Source organism: Leptonotus elevatus, chromosome 20 (genome assembly GCF_054856555.1).
Source record: "Leptonotus elevatus isolate MCC_2025b chromosome 20, RoL_Lele_1.0, whole genome shotgun sequence".
Taxonomy (NCBI): Eukaryota; Metazoa; Chordata; class Actinopteri; order Syngnathiformes; family Syngnathidae; genus Leptonotus; species Leptonotus elevatus.
In genome coordinates, this window is record NC_141258.1 from 8,212,070 (window position 1) to 8,230,855 (window position 18,786).

The window sequence follows — 18,786 nt, forward strand, 5'->3', positions numbered from 1 at the left end:
GGGCCACAGACTGCTGAGCGGGGGCCACAGACTGCTGAACGGGGGCCACAGACTGCTGAGCGGGGGCCACAGACTGCTGAACGGGGGCCACAGACTGCTGAGCCGGGGCCACAGACTGCTGAGCGGGGGCCACAGACTGCTGAACGGGGGCCACATACTGCTGAGCGGGGGCCACAGACTGCTGAACGGGGGCCACAGACTGCTGAGCGGGGGCCACAGACTGCTGAACGGGGGCCACAGACTGCTGAGCCGGGGCCACAGACTGCTGAGCGGGGGCCACAGACTGCTGAGCGGGGGCCACAGACTGCTGAACAGGGGCCACAGACTGCTGAGCCGGGGCCACAGACTGCTGAGCGGGGGCCACAGACTGCTGAGCGGGGGCCACAGACCGCTGTGTGGAGGCTGCTTCATGCGTCTCTTCCTGGTGTGTTTCTAAGTGTCTTACCAATTGTAATCGATTTATAATTGTTGCTGCACAATAGCAACAATGAAAATGCGATGCCGTCCGACAACTTAATCCACACTTGATCATTGTGAACACTGTCAGAGAGCAATAAAAAAAATAAGATTCATACGAGTGGAAAAAATAAATAAAAACAAATGAATTAGTGTAATATGTAAGCTTACCTTTGTGTTTTACTGAAGAATGGCCTTTTATATGGTGGTTAACCATATATTTTGCACTCTTGTATTTGCAGAAGGGACAGTGGAAAAGTTCACTGTTGGTGCATTTATTAATGGTAGGTGTATCACCGTCCAAGAGTATACTAATATGTCTCTATAAATCAGAGGTGAAAAGAATAGACATACAGTAAAAAGGCCAGCTAAAACATAACTTTAAATATGAAATTGATATATATAGTAAAATAATAATATATTTTTTTTTTTTACCATATTTCCCTCAATAGGGGTGGCCTCAGCAAGAGGATGTAAATCCGCCTGGGCTTGTAGCGGGACACCTGTCATGCATAGACAAAGGTAACAAATGGTCAATGGAGACACAGAACGAATGGAGCAATGTATTTTATTAATTTATTTTCATTATCAACAACGCAGTTTTCCAATATCAAAATTGAACGCATTACGCAAATGTTGGTATTCAAATTCTGTTATTATGCCTTTTTAAAATAGTCTAATTCAAGTGAATGATTTATGGATGATCTTCTTTATTTCTGTCAGACATACTCGAAGGTAGAAACACACACAAATACACCACATTAGTGATTGTGTTGTGATGATTTTTGACACATTGCAGTGACCCTACCTGACCGGAGAAAAAAGCCGGACACAAATGAGAGACGTTCTTATGTGGTGTAAAGTGGTACAATGTGGTAGAAGGTAGAATCTGGAGAAGAAAAGCAAAAATTTAAATCAGGTTTCAGTGTTTGATGCCGCCCTAATAGGCTGCGGACAGGTAGCGTACTGAAACCTAAGTGTACTTTCTGTAAAGTAAAGTCTTCAGACAGCATCTGTCTAATGTCAAATTGACACCAGGTTGCCGTTGGGTCTACACAAATGATATACAAGATGTTCTACCATATGGTCATTGATTTGATGGATCTTAATCAAGGTCTAAATGAGCCATGCTCATGGGCTGGGTTGATGCAAAGAATCATCGTTCATAAAATTTGTGAGGAGTAGGAATTAAAACTGAGAACTACAAAGTCACTTAATATAGTTGTAAAGGAACTTATTACATTCAAATGCAAGTAACTTGTAATATGTAATGTATTGCCTGTAAAAGGCTACGGCCTCCACGCTTGAAAGTGGCAAAAAAAGAAAGAAAGTATCACCTATTAACCTAAAAGTTATTTACGCCTCAAAACAGAAACGTTTAGGTCCACCCCCCACGTTCAGCCACTCCTTGATCTGCAGCTAGGGAAACACACGTGTATCTGTCGATGTTCGTCTGTATAAACAATAAAAAGACAATTTACCGGCGCGACAGAGTCTGCAGAGTCCAAATTGGAACACCTTTAAAATTCAAATAAGTAGCTAGCGGGAAGGAAAACAATCGTATTGTTTTCTTTACGCGCCGCTAGCTTGAAGCGGCTGTTGACACTTTTCTTCTTTGGCGGAAACTGTGCTTCATACGAAACACTCGCACGCTCCACCGCGGTGGACAAGGGGTACTACATAAGAGATGACGCTAATGCGCAGAAGACTCAATAACGCGAGCTTTTACAAGCTGTTGTTCACGCTTCTGTCCACTAGATGTCGACATTACGCTTCAAAACTACACCGCACTTTCATTCATTTTGGCTCAAGTATCAACGTTGTTTTTGTTTGTTTTGAAGAGTATCAACGTTGTTTTTCTTTAAAAAAATATATATAGATTTTACTTAATCCTAGTATTTATTAACAGAAAATGACGTTACTGCAATTTGAATCTACATTGTCACCTCTTGGTAAGATAGAATCTATATAGATATCATAGCAAGGCAGGAAAAGTATAACAATAGTATTTGACAACATTAATGAGGAAGGACACAACAACTCGTAAATAGGACGGGAGAGGGTTAAACTGCTGTTTATGTCATGTTTTGGTGCCCCTACAGATGTGTCCACTGAAGTAAAATGAGCAGAAAAACAACAGAGGTTTCCATTTGAACACAATTTATTTTTGTTCTGCTTAAATAACGTCTCGGATCATCCAGTGTAGGCTATGTTGGTGGTGTCATACATGTTGATTTATCAATCATCAGGGAAGGTTAGACGCTTTTTCATATGCAATAAAAATGAAAAATAAAAGCTTCACGCAGGAACATAAAGTATGATTATTTTTTTTGTAAACAGTGTTAAAGTACCAGTATAAAGACATACATTTGGAATATGCAGGTAAAAATGTGATTATCTGTTTCGTGTTAATTAAATAAAAAATAATTCATATAGGGCAGCACAGTGAGCTAGTGGTAAGCACGTCTGCCTCACAGTTCTGAGGTTCGCGGTTCCATTCCGTGCAGTTTGCATGTCTTTCCTCCCACATTCCCCAAAATAACATGCGTGTTAGCTCTATTGAAGGTTTAAAATTGTCCACCGGTGTGAATGTGAGTGCGAGTACTTGTCTAAATGTGCCCTGCGATTGGTTGGCGGTCCAGGGTGAACTCAGCTCAAGTTACCCAAATGTGAACAAGCGCTATAGAAAATGGATGGGTGGATAATCCAAATAATCAAAACAGTCCCGTTCGAAAAGCCTGATGCATTTTCACTTGAAGCACAATAATGTAGCTTTGCATTATTATTATCATCATTATTCTTATTATTGCAAAGACAAAGTATGTGCTAGTTGTCGCCGCCTCTCCAAGTGTGTTCCAGTGCTTTGGATTATGCAAGGAGAGAGAATTGAAGCTGAAATAAAAAGTGGCGTCACATGCAGTCCACGCGCAAACACACACAGCAGAGAAATGTCCTTCCCACACACGCTTGTTGTTTTTCGTCGGGTCCGAGCCTCCAATCGGTGCATAAACGAGTTGTGAAGCGACTGATTGTTTCGTCCGGCGCTATTGATATATGTACACTCGTTTAAAAAAAGAATTCATCACCACATGGTCAGGTTCCAGGAGGAAACGTGACCAAATAAGGTGTCCCGCTTATCTGTGGGTCTCCTCGTGTGATGTCCGGTCACATCGAAGACAAGAGAATCTGTGAGCGTCACGTTTGTTGTCTCCCGATCGTCCGGAGACAGTTTCTTCTGGTGTGTCGACATGCTCGCTCATGCCAAATTTAAGTATCGTCTTGCTCGGGCTAAAAAAACAAAAACAGAAGGTGTCGTTGTTGTACGTGACCATACGCCGCCCATTTGTCCCTTTTCCCTCCAAGCTGGAGTGTGGTGGGTGAGTATGTGGTGACGTCACAGGCAGCGGACCTGCAAATGTTGGAGAAGATAAAAAAAAATAAATACAAGTGACAAGCCCTGCAAAGGATGCTGGGATTTGTTTTTTAATCCAATATGGTGGACTCATTTTGACAAACATTCGCGGTTCGGACAATGGATTGATGGATTCTTAAAACAGTTGGACAAAATAAAAAATTAAAAAATATATTTCTGTTAAAATGATTAATTAGCATATGGTAATTTAATATGAATGATTAATTAATTTAATTAGAATGAACATATATCAAATAAATACAAAATTTAAATGTACATGTGAAATGGGTTATTTCAATAATAAAATATACATATATTTTTTCCAGTTTTCTGTAAATGTAGAATGTAAGTGTAAAATTGTTTTTCTATTTAAATAATTCACATTATAATTGTTTCGGACAAATGTATTCATCAAACAATTATTTGATAATTAATTTTAATAAAAATTAAGATAATTGTTATAGATTTTTTACAGCTAATCAATTAACCAACACATTTATCAAGTAATGAAAAATGGTTAAACGTATATATATGAATGGTTTGTCTTAATACAAAAAAAGTACGCATTTTTAATTAAATCTTTTATAACAAATTTAACTAGTTATTAACCAATTACTCAATAAAATATATAAAATATTTAAATATTAAATTTTATTATTGTATTATATATATTATATATATTTTATATTTTATTTATTTATGCCAAATTTAAATATTTATTACTATAGTATTTTTATTAGCCTTGTACATTGTTTGTATAATGTTAAAATATACTATTGGTTAAAAAGATTTCAAAAGTGACTATTTTCAGAGATCTTTGGTTGTATATTTATTTTTAATCAAATTTAATTATGAAGAGCTGCTATTGTATATTCGTCATTTATTTATGGCCAACCTACCAGGGTGCGATGGGAGATGCTGCCGTTACGAGTGACTTTTCCTTCCCTGTTTGTTGTTCCCGTTTCCCGACTGGGCAGACACACAAACAAAACACAAAGAAGAAAAGTTAGCCTTAAGGTCATGGTTAGGCTTGACGTAAACAATACAAAAAGATAGAAGCTAACGCCGCAAACGGAGCAATGTGACATTTCTAATATTTTTTTAGTACTACATTTTTCACATTGTGTTATTTGTTGGTTTAGTTCACAGAGGAAACACAATACAGCACTGCAGAGACTCCGAGACGATGACTACTGTTAGAGAAACAGACCCCTGACTGTACAAATTAATTGAATCGCCAGGCCCTAATTGTATGTTAGTTGAGTTCACACTACTAGCATCAAAAGCACAACAAACTTCTAGAAATTTCAACTTGGCCCTACATTATACACACACGCCCACAACAACCACACAATAAAAACAATCGTGAACGAGGTCACAACTGTCTTATTGCAATCTGTCGCCACCTGCTGGCCAAGACAAACAATGCATTACCAGCTACAGTACATGTATGAACTTTGACATACACGAGAAGCGCACACACAAGCGACATCACGCTGTCAAGACGACTACGGCAACCTTGTGGCCCTGCCGGGAGCGTTTGGCCCGCCTCCTGCCCTTCCCCCCTCCTGCGCCGCCGCTCGGCGCGGCGGCGGCAACAGCGCCCCCTTCCTCGCCGACCTCATCCTTTTGCTCAGAGCCAACCACGCGCCGCACCACCTTTCTGATCACCTGCGTGAATAGACACGGACGGGGGTGGTGACGACAGGGGCGTCCGTGCGTACAAAGACGAGGCGGTTAGGTTACTTTTCGGGTGACCAGATTGCCGTCGCTGTCAGTGAACTGCTCCTCCGTCACGGACTCTCCGGGAACGTTGCGGGCCTCCTCTCCCTGGAGGAGCCGAGTGGGAAGGACGAACGGGTCAGAAAGAGGGTCATGTGTACATGTATGAGTGTCGTAGGAATGGTCTGAAAACACGGCAAACACACAAATTTGACCACAAACGTTGGAAGAAAAAGCATCTGAGGGCCCAAGCGTATTCTCCATCTCATTACACACGAGCAACAAACTGCTAGCGTCCCGTTGCTAAGCTAATCAAGCTGCTTAGAGCGCCCCCCGACAGTTGTTGTCAGCGCACTGCAACTGCACACACTGCACAGCAGAAGTCACACACCTTCAGTATGACCCGCCTGCGAAACACCCTGGTGGTCACAGTGGTTTCCTCCTCGGAGCTGGACTCTTCCTGCGCCAACTCTTCCTCCTCCTCCTCATCATCATCAAAGACACGCTCACACTGGACATTTTGCGCCCACTACGAGCAACATTTTCCAGGTGTTCACTGGCGCTCCACCATAAAACATTTGGAGATCCTCGGCGGGTGCGTTTTCTCACCTGGACCCTGCGAGCTGAACGCTCGCCTCCTTGCTCGTCTTCCTCTTTCTTGCTGCTCTGAGCTGCCTGTTCCAACGAGTCGGCCAGACTATCAGGACTGAGAGAGACAGACGTAAGGTACAGTGCTGTGGTATGAAGAGAGACCATATCAAAACCCGACAGGATGATATTGAAAGATATGGAATGATGTTGAATGGTATTGGTGGAAAAAAGTGCAACATGTTGATGAAAAATGTGGAATAATATTGCGTGATATGGAGAGTAATGGGCAATAAATGAAATTAATTTGTCATTTTGAAAATCAAATAGTTGGACATTTGCTAAATTGGGAAATCAAATTTGGTCTTTTGGACTATTAAAAGCTGTTGTTCTTATGTTGTGACATGTTTACAATAACCAACGACTTAATTGTAGCAATTGAGCACAAGCTATGAATGTTAAGTTGATGTGAAAATTGATTTAGAATCAGTATACATGATTGTTGCCTGAACATTTTACACAGGAATTATTTTTGAATAAATGACACCTTTAAATGAACGTTTGTCAGGTTCATTAGATTAAAATCGATGAAAATTGTAATAAAGAGATGTGACTTTTTTGGCCATATTGCCCAGACCTAATGGAAAGTCCTTGAAATATATGGACTCATGTTGAATGATATTGAATGACATCGAAAGACATATATGGAATGAAGTGGAATGATATTAAATGCAGTAATATGGACTAATATGGAATTGGTATTGGTGAAAAATGTGCAGTGTGTTGATGAAATATGTGTACGTACAAAGTACGTATGGAATGACATTGAAATATATGGATGAATGTGGAATGTTATTGAATGATATAAAATGACAAAATAAATGGAATGTTGTGGAATCATATTGAAAGACATGGAATGATGCAAAAATTATTCTAAATATTATGAATTGATGTGGAATGATATTAGTGAATAATGTGATATGTATTGATGAAAATTGTGGAATGATACGTAAAGACGTTGAAAGATATGTAATCATGTGGAATGATACTGAATGGCAGAATGGTATTGAATTGAAATATTTGGAATGATGTGGAATGATAATAATGCATCAGATTTATATAGCGCTTAAAAGATATAGAATGATTCCGAATGATATTGAAAGATACGGAATGATGATAGACATTCAAACCCATAAGAATAAGGTAGCATTAGCTTAGCATATAGCGTCCGTACCTGCCCTCCCCGGCATTGGGGCCAAGCTCCGCCGTGGCCTCATCTACGGCGGTCGTCACCGCATCACCTCCTCTCCAGCCTGGAAGTGAACACAAGTCTTTTTCCGCCTGCCGCACTTGCTCCAGGATGGCATGCACCTTCTCCTCCGTCATCTCCTCGTCCTCCAGGCCTTCCTCCTCCAGCTTGATGTCGTCCAGGAGACTCTGCAGCCTATCCTGAGTCATCTCATCCTCTTCCTCCTCCTCCTCTTCGCGGCGCCCTCCCTGCCTCTCGTAGGGAGCGTAAGCACCCTCGAACATCGCTCGCCGCTGGACCGCCCTTCTGTCGTTGTCGGGCGACTCGCTTGTGTCCTCCACGCGCACCAAAGGTGGCTCTCGGACCAGGGGGAGCTCGCTAGGCCTGCTAGGGGTGTCTACTATGCCGCCATTGCGCAAAAAGTCGTCGGAGCGCAGCGGGATGGGGGGAGCGCAGTGGAGGTCAGGGGAGGTTCGCAGCTCCGCGTCTATTTGGTGGTATCCTGCGTGGACGGCAGGAGGACAGCAGGGTTAGCGTGGAGGGAGGGGGAGGACACGGCGAGGGTCGGAAGACGGGAAGAAAAGAGGGATGAAAAGTGATGGAGGTGATGAAATGACGGGACAAAAGAGGCGGCGCTTGTTGAAAAGCCACACAAAGCACGTTGCAAGCCCCCTTACAACACTGGCTGGCAGGGGTGGGCAGACTTTGGTGCTCAAGGATCACATTCAAATTTGAAGAGAGAAGTTTTTTACTTTTTATTTTAAGAGATAAATGAGCCATGTCAGTCGCAGATGAGGAATGAAAAAAAAAACTACTGTTCAGAAGTTTGAGGTCATTGATAAATTTTACCCCCAGAAGTTAGCATTAACTTTATCACACAAACAGTCCAGACATTGTAAATGTGGTAAAAAACAAAAACAAACAAAAGTTGGTATTGTAAGTAAAAATCTCATATTAAAATTTGTTTATTATTTATTTATGTACTTTAATTGGAATTTATCTATCCTTCCATCATTTTCCGAACCGCTTATAATCAAACAGTTAATTAGCAAAATAAAAAGTATGTCAATAAATCAATTAACCAATTATTAAATGAAATAAATTCATCTTAATAAATGGGTGGGATAATTCATTAACCAATTATTTCATATGCTAAAAAAAAAATGTACTATACATTATTAACTAACTGAATGATTATTAGCCTTTATTATGAAAGAAAACAACAAATAAAAATAAATATATATATATAATTGTGTATAAAAAATATTCATTTTAAATAACAAATAAATCACATAACATTTACAATATATTGTGTCAACAATCTATTATTTAATTAAAATAAAATCGAATAAAAAATCATTAAATGTGTAAAATAGTTCATCTTATCAATAAAACAAACTTAATAAAATTCATAATTTTAAATTTTGATTCAATTCCATGATAATTAGCCAATTATTTTAAAAACAATCAAAAACTTTGTTAAATGTATAGACCCGATTAAAGAATGGAGTGGGCCCTATGTGGCCCCCGGACCATACTTTGCCCACCCCTGGGCTGAGAGCTGTAAGTGGATAGCAGGAAGCTGTAACCAACGCATGAAGTTGACCATCCAACCCTCTTTGTGTTGAAAGTGCCATTCCAGACCCCAATTATCTAAATACGAGAACCCGCAAGAGCTGTGTGACAGAAAATTCCCACTTGGACGTGTCATGAAAGAAAGTGAGTGTCAGGATGAAACTTCATAATCCTGTCCTGCTGCTGATGTACCCACTCCATGTCTCACAGTGTAACTGAATTATTTGCTTGTGCACATGATGAGAACTGTTTACAGTACTGCTTTGACGAATGCGGTAACTTAAAACACTTTCGTCAAAATGCTAATGCTAACATTAACGGGGTAGAGACCTAGCATGATAAAGGCTACAATCTGAAACTGAAAATCCATCTCTGAATACCGCCCGACAAGACCCGATAGGAAACATTGGAGCCTTTCTTTGGTTAGCTCCAATAAGTCAAGGTGCTTAATGGGGAAAAAAAGACTCGCATCCTTGTGTAGGCCACAATTTTTGTGTGTGACTTTTAAAGCAGCTTGCCACAAGATGGACACAGAAATTAAAAGTGACAGTACAATGATTTTGCACCTAATTGACAATACATTCAGTCGCTTTAAAGCCACCTCAATAAGTCACATTTTGGCGTGAAAGTGGTTGGTTATTTTCGTTTTGCATTAGATAAAACAGGTTGCGGATTGGGTTAGCAAATCCGGTCTAGATATACGCGTACACTGTTTTGTGACATTTTTGTTTGGTGCTTTACCACTACATTTTTCAACTGTAAACAAACTTACTTGTCTTAATAAAGTTTGAGAAACAATGCTTTTGGTTAAAGTATTATTAATTTTTGTCTTTTAGACACAAATAATTGTCAAATATGCGCAAGATGACTCCATGAGCATCCAGGCAGGTTAGCAGACTGGGTAAGCTAGCAGATCTGGGACGCCTCGTAGCCTCGCATTGGTCAGCTGAAAGTGTTTGTTGTTTTGAAAGATAAAGGGGATTATCTGATATTAGCATCCAGATGGGTTAGCGGATCCGGTTATTGAGCAAACACGGTCTAGATGTACACCTCAGGGACGGAAAGGTCGCGCTTGAAGTGAGGCGGGACGCCGGGCGGGAGGGGGGATGGAGGGGAGGAGGAAGAAGTGGGGAGAGGAGGAGAGAGGGAGGAGAAAGGGGAAGGAGGTGAAGGGTAGGAGGGGGAAGAGGAGAAAGGTGGAGGAGGCGAGGGGAAGGAGAAGGCGGGAGGAGGACGAGAGGAGGAGCTGCTGAGGGGACTGGACGGCGAGGAGGGCATCGGGGGGGAGTACGGGAGTTCGCTCAAGTGGGGCAGGACCGGAGCGATGGGGAGGAGGTAGACGGGCGGGGAGGCGGGGGGCGAGGGGAAACAAAAGACGGAGGGAGGCGAAGGAGGGGAGGAGAAGAAGAAAGAGGCAGCGGGAGGGATATTTTGCAAAGAAGAAGAAGAAATCGCGGGGACGTCAGCATGAGGCGTTTGGGGACACGGGGCGAGAGTGGGAGATCTCAGAGGTTTTGGGGCTGATTTAAAGCAGCACACAAACACGACAAAAAAAAAACGGACAAAAACAGAAATGTTAAAATGTTGATGAAAAGACAGTAAACAAACAGGAAGTGACGCATGAATCCTTGATCATGTGATCGCTGAATCAGGCGCTCACATTCCGAGAAGTTTGAGGAGGAGCAAAGGAGATTTTAGATTTTCGGGTCGCTCTTCAATGCAACTGCACTCACATTTGTCTCCTAAGTGATAAATGTCCCACATCTGATAAGTGCCACATCACCTTAAATAGGTCATTTGTTTACTGCAGAGTACCAGACATTTATTTACCAAAGAAGGCCTTAATTTGCACGGTTTCAAATCAAATCTATTTTACTGTCAATAGTAACAATGTATCATATAGAGTTATTTTTTTGTAATTATTTTTTACAAAGGTTAATCCCAATTCAATACATTTTGTACATATTTTCTAAACACAATATAACATTTTGAAATATGATTCAATAGAATCATATAGTAATATATATATATATATATGATTTGAGCAACAACAAAACAACATACCTTATAAATAATAGTATAACATGACGAAATATCAAATACAGGAGCTGTGGTCATTATTTTGTATTCATATTTTACCCCAGATTCAATAAATATTGGTTAGATATTTATTTAAAAAAATACAATAAATTAGTATAGTACCTTTTAGATTGTAATAATTTTTACCTGGATTGAATGCAAATTTGATGAATAAAACACAATTTTATGCAAAATGTAAATATATATATATATATATATATATATATATTACTTTTTCATACAGTCTAAATGAACAAATAAAAACTATCGCTGTTTTAAATTTGGTAACGATGACCTTGAACTGTGATGTGGCATCTATTAGACTGGAGGCTACTCTGAGATAATTCTGCACTGAGTGCATTGGACGCACAATTGTGAGTGCAGTGAGGCTGTATGGGAATTTATCTTACGGCTAACGGGGGGATGGCGGAGGAGGGGGGCGGGGGGAGGTGTAAAAGGCACCGACTCAGGGCTTCTCTGCAGGAGTTAGTCTGGGGTGGAGGAGGAGGACGCGAGCCGGCCTTGGTTGAGGATGAAGCTGGGAGGAAGCGAGGAGATGACGTCTTCACACACTCTAAGGGGGTGAGGAAAAAACGGCGACGCCTTTTCCACGCGCGTCGGAAAAAGGCGTCGGAGTTAGTCTGAGGAGTTAGTCCGTGCTTTTAACTCATCGTTGCCGCAACTCTGACCGTCGAGCTCCATGCGGGACCCGTTTCAGACCACGGTAGCCATCTTAAAAGTCACGTGACCTGTTCCGATCCTAGGCCAAATAGTTGCTGAGTCGTGAAATGTCTGAAACGTGTCATCCGCAGGGTGCGACGGCGGCAGAGAAGTGACGGCCGGCATTATGTTATGGTCAGAGGGAAGAGAGAAAGGTAGAGGGAAAGTGCCAGCAAACTAATGATGTCTTTCGTAAATAATAATACAGTAAACCCTGATATTCACAGGGAATGACCCCTGGGGAAAAGGTCATATCATCGCTGCTATGTGAAAAACACTTAGGTCAATTTTTTTGATTAAAAAAAAATAAAAAAATTCATTTTTGGGATATCTGCGTTTTTCATCTCAAAAACATAAAAAGGGCAAAAATTTACATAAGTGTTTTCACATAGCAGCAATGACATATTTTAAGAAAAAAAAGTGTATTTCCTAGAAAATAAGTCATATTTTACAGAAAAATAATTGTGCAACAGAAAAGCAAATTCAGCAAATTTGTTGTACTACAAAAGAAAAGTGTGAAGTGAGCATGTGAAGGGTTTATCACAAATTGGCAAGGGTTTACTGTATTAAAAACATAAATCAAAACAGGTGTGATTTATACAACCCCAAAGCATGCTCATCAATATTAGAAACAAAGCAAACACATAAAAAACATGCATCAGCTTTTAGTAATAATTTATTGTTATTTATTTGATTCATATAGCGCTATTCAAGAGATCCAAGGGGAAAAAAATTTAAATTATAAAATGTTATTAATATTAAGGAAATATAAAATTAATGTTTACAATTATTTTACATTGAAACTATTTTTACATACATTTTTAAAATTACATTTACCCTTAAAATTATTATTGTTATTTTTTGAACATTAAAATTATACTGGCCCACTTAATTAAATAAAAATTTATGAAATATAGTGCAATTAAAATATATGTAACAATTTTAAATTAAATTCAGTGTATGAGCATGCCAAACGAAACTAAATTTAAGACTTTTTAAGACCTTCTATTAAAAGCCACAACCTTAACCCTCTCAGTGACTAAATATGAAAGAAATGTTATGTTCACTTGGGCCAAAAGTAGGCGTACACTTTTTAAATTCCCCCGTGTCATTTGTAGGCATGCATATTAAAGGCCTTGCTGTTTATTTGACTGGAGCAGCATCTTAGGCGTGAACCTGGCGGCGTGATTGGCTGCGCTAGCGAGGTTCGGGCGTGTCCGGCTGAGACAGAGAGAGAGCGGGTGAGGAGCGGTGAAGGAGGGAAAGGCGAGAGACTAAGGGCCTGATTTACTAGAGGTTTGCACATGCAAAAACGGGCGCAAACGTGATTGCGCACGCAAACAGATGATCTACTAATCGGGCACAACCAGGATTGCGACGGCGCTAAATTACTGCATAGTTTGTTAGTTCAGAAATGTATCAAACTTAAAAAGAATTGTGCTGGCTGATTTCGCGTTTTTAAATGCAGCATAGCACAGGGAAAGGCTGAGAACTAAACATGTTTGAGATGGCAAAAAAATAATAATAATAAAAAAAATCATCTTTTCACAGCAATGCAATTTTAGAGCCAATCACAAGAAGGTGTCATGCCGTATCACAGATAAAACTCCTTTCAATGCTAAATTTCCATGTGTCTGGGTCATTTTAGCACATTGCGGCAATTGATACTGGACCCTCCCACAGCAGTTTCCAGGTGTTCTATACCAAGTTTTAAAACACAATTTTACGCAGGATGGGCATGAGGTTGCTAGTTTGCCCAAAATGATCGCACTGATCTATTTATTTTCTATAACTCAATAATGTTTGTTTGTGTCTTACACTAACACTTCCAATTCCATCACTTGACACATTCGCGCTAACAATAATGAAATAATAATGAATCCCATTTGAGTTACCTAAAGCGCAAAAAACCCTCTTATGACGGTCTTCCCCCAACTTTTCTGTTAAAGTGACACGCAATTTAGCGCCCGTTATTTGGAATCTTAGTAAATCAGGCCATAAAGAGAGTATAAAGTGTGTAGGATCTACAGTAGGGTGGACTACGATTTACCATCGGACTGATCCGGGAATACTGCGTTATCATCGGCAAAGCAGCGAGTGCCTGAAATGTTACCGTAGTCAAATATGGGCCCTTCCAGCAAAGTCACAATATCCAAGCGATTGATCTTAGTCAGCACCGCCGTTAAAGTGTCCGCTGGAGAGAGGAGACACGAGGACCATAAGTGACATGAGTGTTTTTTTTTTGGTGACGTAGCGGTTTTGTCGGCAGTGCCCTTGTCTTACTTGTGGCGTTTTTACCGTCCCTGTGCACCCATTTCTTTAGCAGCATGAAGCTCTGCGCCGTCAGAGAGTTTGGGTTCTCCACTCGGATCGAGTTGATCTCCTCCACGGAAAACTCCAGCTCCCGGGCCAGCTCTGCAACACACGCAGCAATGTCAGTTAACATCATCATCCGTGCTCAAATATTTAGTCTGATATTTTTAGTTTAATATTCTTTTCAAAGTCTGTTAGTTCAAGAGGTGATTGCAATTCACTACAGTGCCAGTAGACGGCGATGTAGGTTCATCAACAGACTTACAGTTGACTAGAACAGGCTACAATTTGTCTCAATGTGGCGGCCATGTTGGTAGGGGCGACATTCCCATTAAAAAGCAATGTATGAACATGTTATTTATGTTTTATTAATTATTTCTAACAATGTACTGTACTTTTTGACATTTTTATGTTATAAAAAAGTAAAAAAATATGAATTTTGTGCTGTATTGAGTGTTTCTAGGCCACAAATAAAAGGACTTTGATGTAATTGACAATCAGCTCTAACAAACGACTCCTCTCATGGTTCCACTATACTATGTTAATAAATTATTTTGGTTCTTTCTTATGGAGAAATTTGACATTAGTCCCCACAGAAGGAACAGAACCAGGACCCCTTATGATTTTCTATTATAATTAAGGTGATTTGTCAGGATGATATTTTGTTAGCGAAAGCAGTACATGCTAAAAAAAAATCTCCTCACAAATGAACTAAAATGAATCAATTAAGAGCCCAGCCCTAAATCAAACTGTTAAATTGATATTTGTGATGGTGATGAGCATTATTAAATTCCTCAAGGCAGACATTGGCTCTCATAGCAAGTGAAAATGTTTGCCCACCTTTGCAACAGCATACAGTATTCATAAACCTCAAATGTGTCTGACAGCTGTGCAATTTGATGATCTGTGCTCATTCCTCTGCAGAGCAGCTCGGTGGGGGCTTAAATGACGACCAGCAGTAAATTCAAGGTGGAGAGAACATTGTGTTCACTTGTTGACTGCAGCGCTGCCTTTAGCTGGCGCACATTAAAAAAAGGATCAGAAGTGCTTGCTGGCCAGACGGGCGCGTTACAATATCCTGGTCACAGCGCACACGCACACACATGCGCACACAGGGGGCGTGGGCTGATGCTGCAGTGCAGGTGGTCTGGTTTGTGCTGGGCTGCAGAGCCACGCCCTGAATGCCTCGTGTGCAACATGGATGTGTTGTGATTACATTTATGCACATTCAAATTAAACAGGCTAAAAGAAGATTGGGGAAAGAAAGTATGGCTCGCTTTGTTCTTTAACCCAGACCACCAAGCTTTTCAAGAGTCCTGTAATATTTGTTGCATTAGATAATAATAAGAAGGACACATACATATAAAAGAAAAAAAAAGTTAGTTAATGTATATATTAGTAAAATAAACAATTTTATATATGAATGTAACATTTTTTAAATAAGTAAAATGCAATTAAATTACATAAATAAATAACATATTTAATATGCATCGTTAACATATTTTATTTGATCTCTCCCTAATTTAACTCATTCACTGCTAGCCCAGTTAAAATGGATCTTTGACGTTTATAGCCATCAATAGCAGTGAATGAGTTAATTTGATTTATTTCAAATAAAAATAGGATGTACATCTATCAAAAAATAATTACATTTAGTTTATTTCAAATTTATAGTTTAATTAGAATTCTTAAAATACCCAAAGAGTTTATTTATTTCTCGTAAAAAGACAAAGACTAGTATAATAAATGTAAATAAACAATTTAAAAACACTTATTATTATTATTATAATTAATTTTACTTGTTCTGCAGATTACAGTTACATAAATGATAATTATAAAATGAGAATTGATTATTCTATCATTAAAATTGTAAATTTTAATTAAAAATAAATAAATTAGCATAAAATTAATATGATTATAATTTATTATTTTAACAAATGTTTTTTTCATCATCTGCTAATGTCCTGGCTCATCTGCCCAATTAAACAACCTAACAAAATTGTGCCCGCCCATTGTGTATGTCTGGTAATGATTGTCATGTGAAATGTTGACTGCTGTGACCACACCACTGCAGAACTTTTTTAACTACACAAAGCTTCCACTGGATGGCAGTAGACACCACCACCACCACCACCACTGTACCGGTATTCAGAGAACTAAGGTCATGTGTGGTGGACTCACCAGTCCAGCTGAGTCCCAGGTGGTCTGCGACTATGGCCATGCGGAGGTCCGTCCTCTCGCAGGGACTCTGAGGGCCTGAAACCGGACGGTGCAACATAAAAAAATGATTAGAAATTGCAGATGGATGAACAACGGTAATAAAGAGATGAGACGACACACAAGAGCGCTCGATGAATGAAAATGGACTCTGTCTATTTTTACATACGTGATAGATAAGGTGATGTAAGTCAGTAGTTGTAGTGTTGGTAGTGAAAACAGAAAAAGACTAACTTGTGCTCACTTGTCTCAACTTTTCTGGCCAAGCTATCCTCAATCACTCTCAGTTTAAAAGTGGACACCCTATGCTGTTTATTATGACGCTTACCGCATAAGCAATGCATTCAACTTATACGTGAAGCCAGAAAAGCAAGTAAGTTAAGATCGGTAGTAATGTTAGTCGTTAAGTTTCATGTCACAAACCACCTGGCAACATTCCCCGGGCTGAAGAAAACAACTCAGGGCCGCCGCTTGACATCAGAAAGCATCAGTCTGTACTAGTTGGGCCGATGAATTGTTTTTGGAGTGAACCCAAAAGAGTAAAAACAACACCAGAGATGAGGCAAGCAGACCGGAATCAACACGACACACTGTGGCAAAATGTCTGACAAATTGAGAGGTCACTGGTGGACAAGCTCATCTATAACCTGGCGCTTTATAGCTGTGCGGCTTACAAAAGCAATGTCATACACTCCTCAAAGATGTTTGACCAATCCTTAGAGAGGCTTCTTCAGTTCGAGCGACTCGAGCGCTGGCATCTAATTATAGCACCAGGAGCCAAGCAAGGGCAACCACAAATGATCCAGACTTCTGGTACTGATCCAAATTAGGATAGCTTGGTCTTGATTATTTACAATGTCACTTTTTCCCGCAAGTTTACAGAATTTTGTCCAAAACACAGAGGAGGGCAGATTTCATTCGCAGTCGCTGGACGATTTTACCCGTCTTAGGCATACTAAGAAAGACACACTTTTTAATACAGTATACGCCAGGCCAGAGGTGTCCAATCCAGGTCCAGAATGTAAAAACCCTGCACTAGTTCGGCTTTAGCCACAGGTGCTTCTACTCAAGTGGCTCCGGGAGCTTGTTCACATGCTTAACTGCCGATTGAGTAGAAACACCTGTGGCTAAAGCCAAACCATGGCAGAGTTTTTACTTTTTGGTGTAAAGTTCTGATGGGAACTTTGTGTAATCTGCTCGAAATGATTTCTACTCTTATACTGTCTTGGTGGTTGGCTCAGCCTAGCCCATGTGAAAATGTGTGATCTGATGGTCTCAACTGGTTTCAACCAGAAAAGTGTGCAAATAGATAGGAAGGTGCTAAGGTAGGACAGGTCACAACGACACACAACGGCTTTTGCTCAAGTCACCTGTCTAATTATTAAGAGGCCTAAACACTGGACCAAGAATTGACACATCTGTGCCAGATGCTCTTTGGCAGAGCGTTTTACAAACTGGAAACCGTGAAACGTCATGATTCGACTGCTATTGCATGCGCTGTTGACTTGCAAAATGGTTGACAAGAAGATACCAGATAATAATCTGCTAGCCGATGATGATACTTTGTGGCAGGCCACAGGGCTGAGTCTTAAGTCATTCTGTTCTTTAGTATGTCAGGCTAGTTGTGATTGCTCAAGATTGCTGGTACTGTGGGGGGTTGAGAATGCTAGAACCGAAGAGGCCTTTCACGTGACAGGCATATAAGGTGAGCACGGACGCACAGCACTCAAGACTTGACAACTTAAAAAAGGCTCATCACTCTATGTAAAGCTTTCACTAATTCCAGACCGCACTTTCCATTAAATATCAAAAATATCACAAAATTACCACAAGTGGGGCTTTCATCACACAACACAAGGATGACACAAACAAGTCACAGCTACACTTGACATCACAGAGCACCCACGACAACTGCATGCATAAGAGAAGATACACAAGGTGTTTACAAAGAGTTTACAAACTAGTCGTGTTTGCGGTGACGGGACTTGTGATTGGTCGATCAACCTCACTCCCTTCCTCCTTCTGCTCCTCCCCTCCGAGTGTCGGCCTACTCTTCCTTCCGCTTGGCTGCTCAACGTCAGCTCTCTCGGCACTAGCAGACGGTGTGGATGTGGTGCCGGTGGTGCTGGTGCTGATGGAGCTAGCGGTGCGGTGCGTGCAGGGCAGGAACGTCTAGAAGCTCATCTAGATGGTTCTGAAAAGGACCTGCGGCTCCCTCGCTCCTCAAAGGTGCTGTCACCTCTAACTTTGGTTCAGCTTCCTTGGGAATGGTTTGGTCCAGAGTGTAAGGTGCATGCTTATTGTCACCTGCTCTACTTTTTGGGTGGCTTTTGGCTAAACTGACTCCACAGACGGTTGAAGCTTTAAAAAAAATAATAATAATACATAAATAAAAAAGGAAATCTTTTTTCCTGGATGATTTTTTATCAGATTTTATCGATTGACTGTTTTGTTC

At 40.4% G+C, this 18,786-nt stretch overlaps 1 protein-coding gene and 1 long non-coding RNA gene across 30 annotated transcripts in view; both read right to left on the minus strand.

Moving 5' to 3' along the window:
• Window positions 1–82: 82 nt before the first annotated feature.
• Window positions 83–2,062, minus strand: LOC147156879 (uncharacterized). The gene is made up of 5 exons (XR_015091745.1): window positions 1,938–2,062; window positions 1,265–1,345; window positions 892–959; window positions 628–778; window positions 83–540 (listed from the first exon to the last, which is right to left on the minus strand). It is a non-coding gene; the product is annotated as an uncharacterized LOC147156879 (long non-coding RNA).
• A 537-nt stretch (window positions 2,063–2,599) lies between these two features.
• LOC147156880 (ankyrin-3-like) overlaps window positions 2,600–18,786 on the minus strand; it is a 76,876-nt gene continuing 60,689 nt past the window's right edge. For 21 of the 29 annotated variants that reach the window (XM_086064775.1, XM_086064771.1, XM_086064767.1 and 18 more), the window contains 10 exons: window positions 16,296–16,370; window positions 14,085–14,216; window positions 13,852–13,995; window positions 7,413–7,929; window positions 6,200–6,296; window positions 5,982–6,119; window positions 5,615–5,698; window positions 5,387–5,539; window positions 4,768–4,837; window positions 2,600–3,865 (listed from right to left, as the gene is read on the minus strand). In XM_086064775.1, coding sequence (XP_085920901.1) covers window positions 4,793–4,837; window positions 5,387–5,539; window positions 5,615–5,698; window positions 5,982–6,119; window positions 6,200–6,296; window positions 7,413–7,929; window positions 13,852–13,995; window positions 14,085–14,216; window positions 16,296–16,370 — 1,385 coding nt within the window. In that variant the 3' untranslated portion in view covers window positions 2,600–3,865; window positions 4,768–4,792. The other 8 variants (XM_086064787.1, XM_086064773.1, XM_086064786.1 and 5 more) reach the window with 8 other exon arrangements.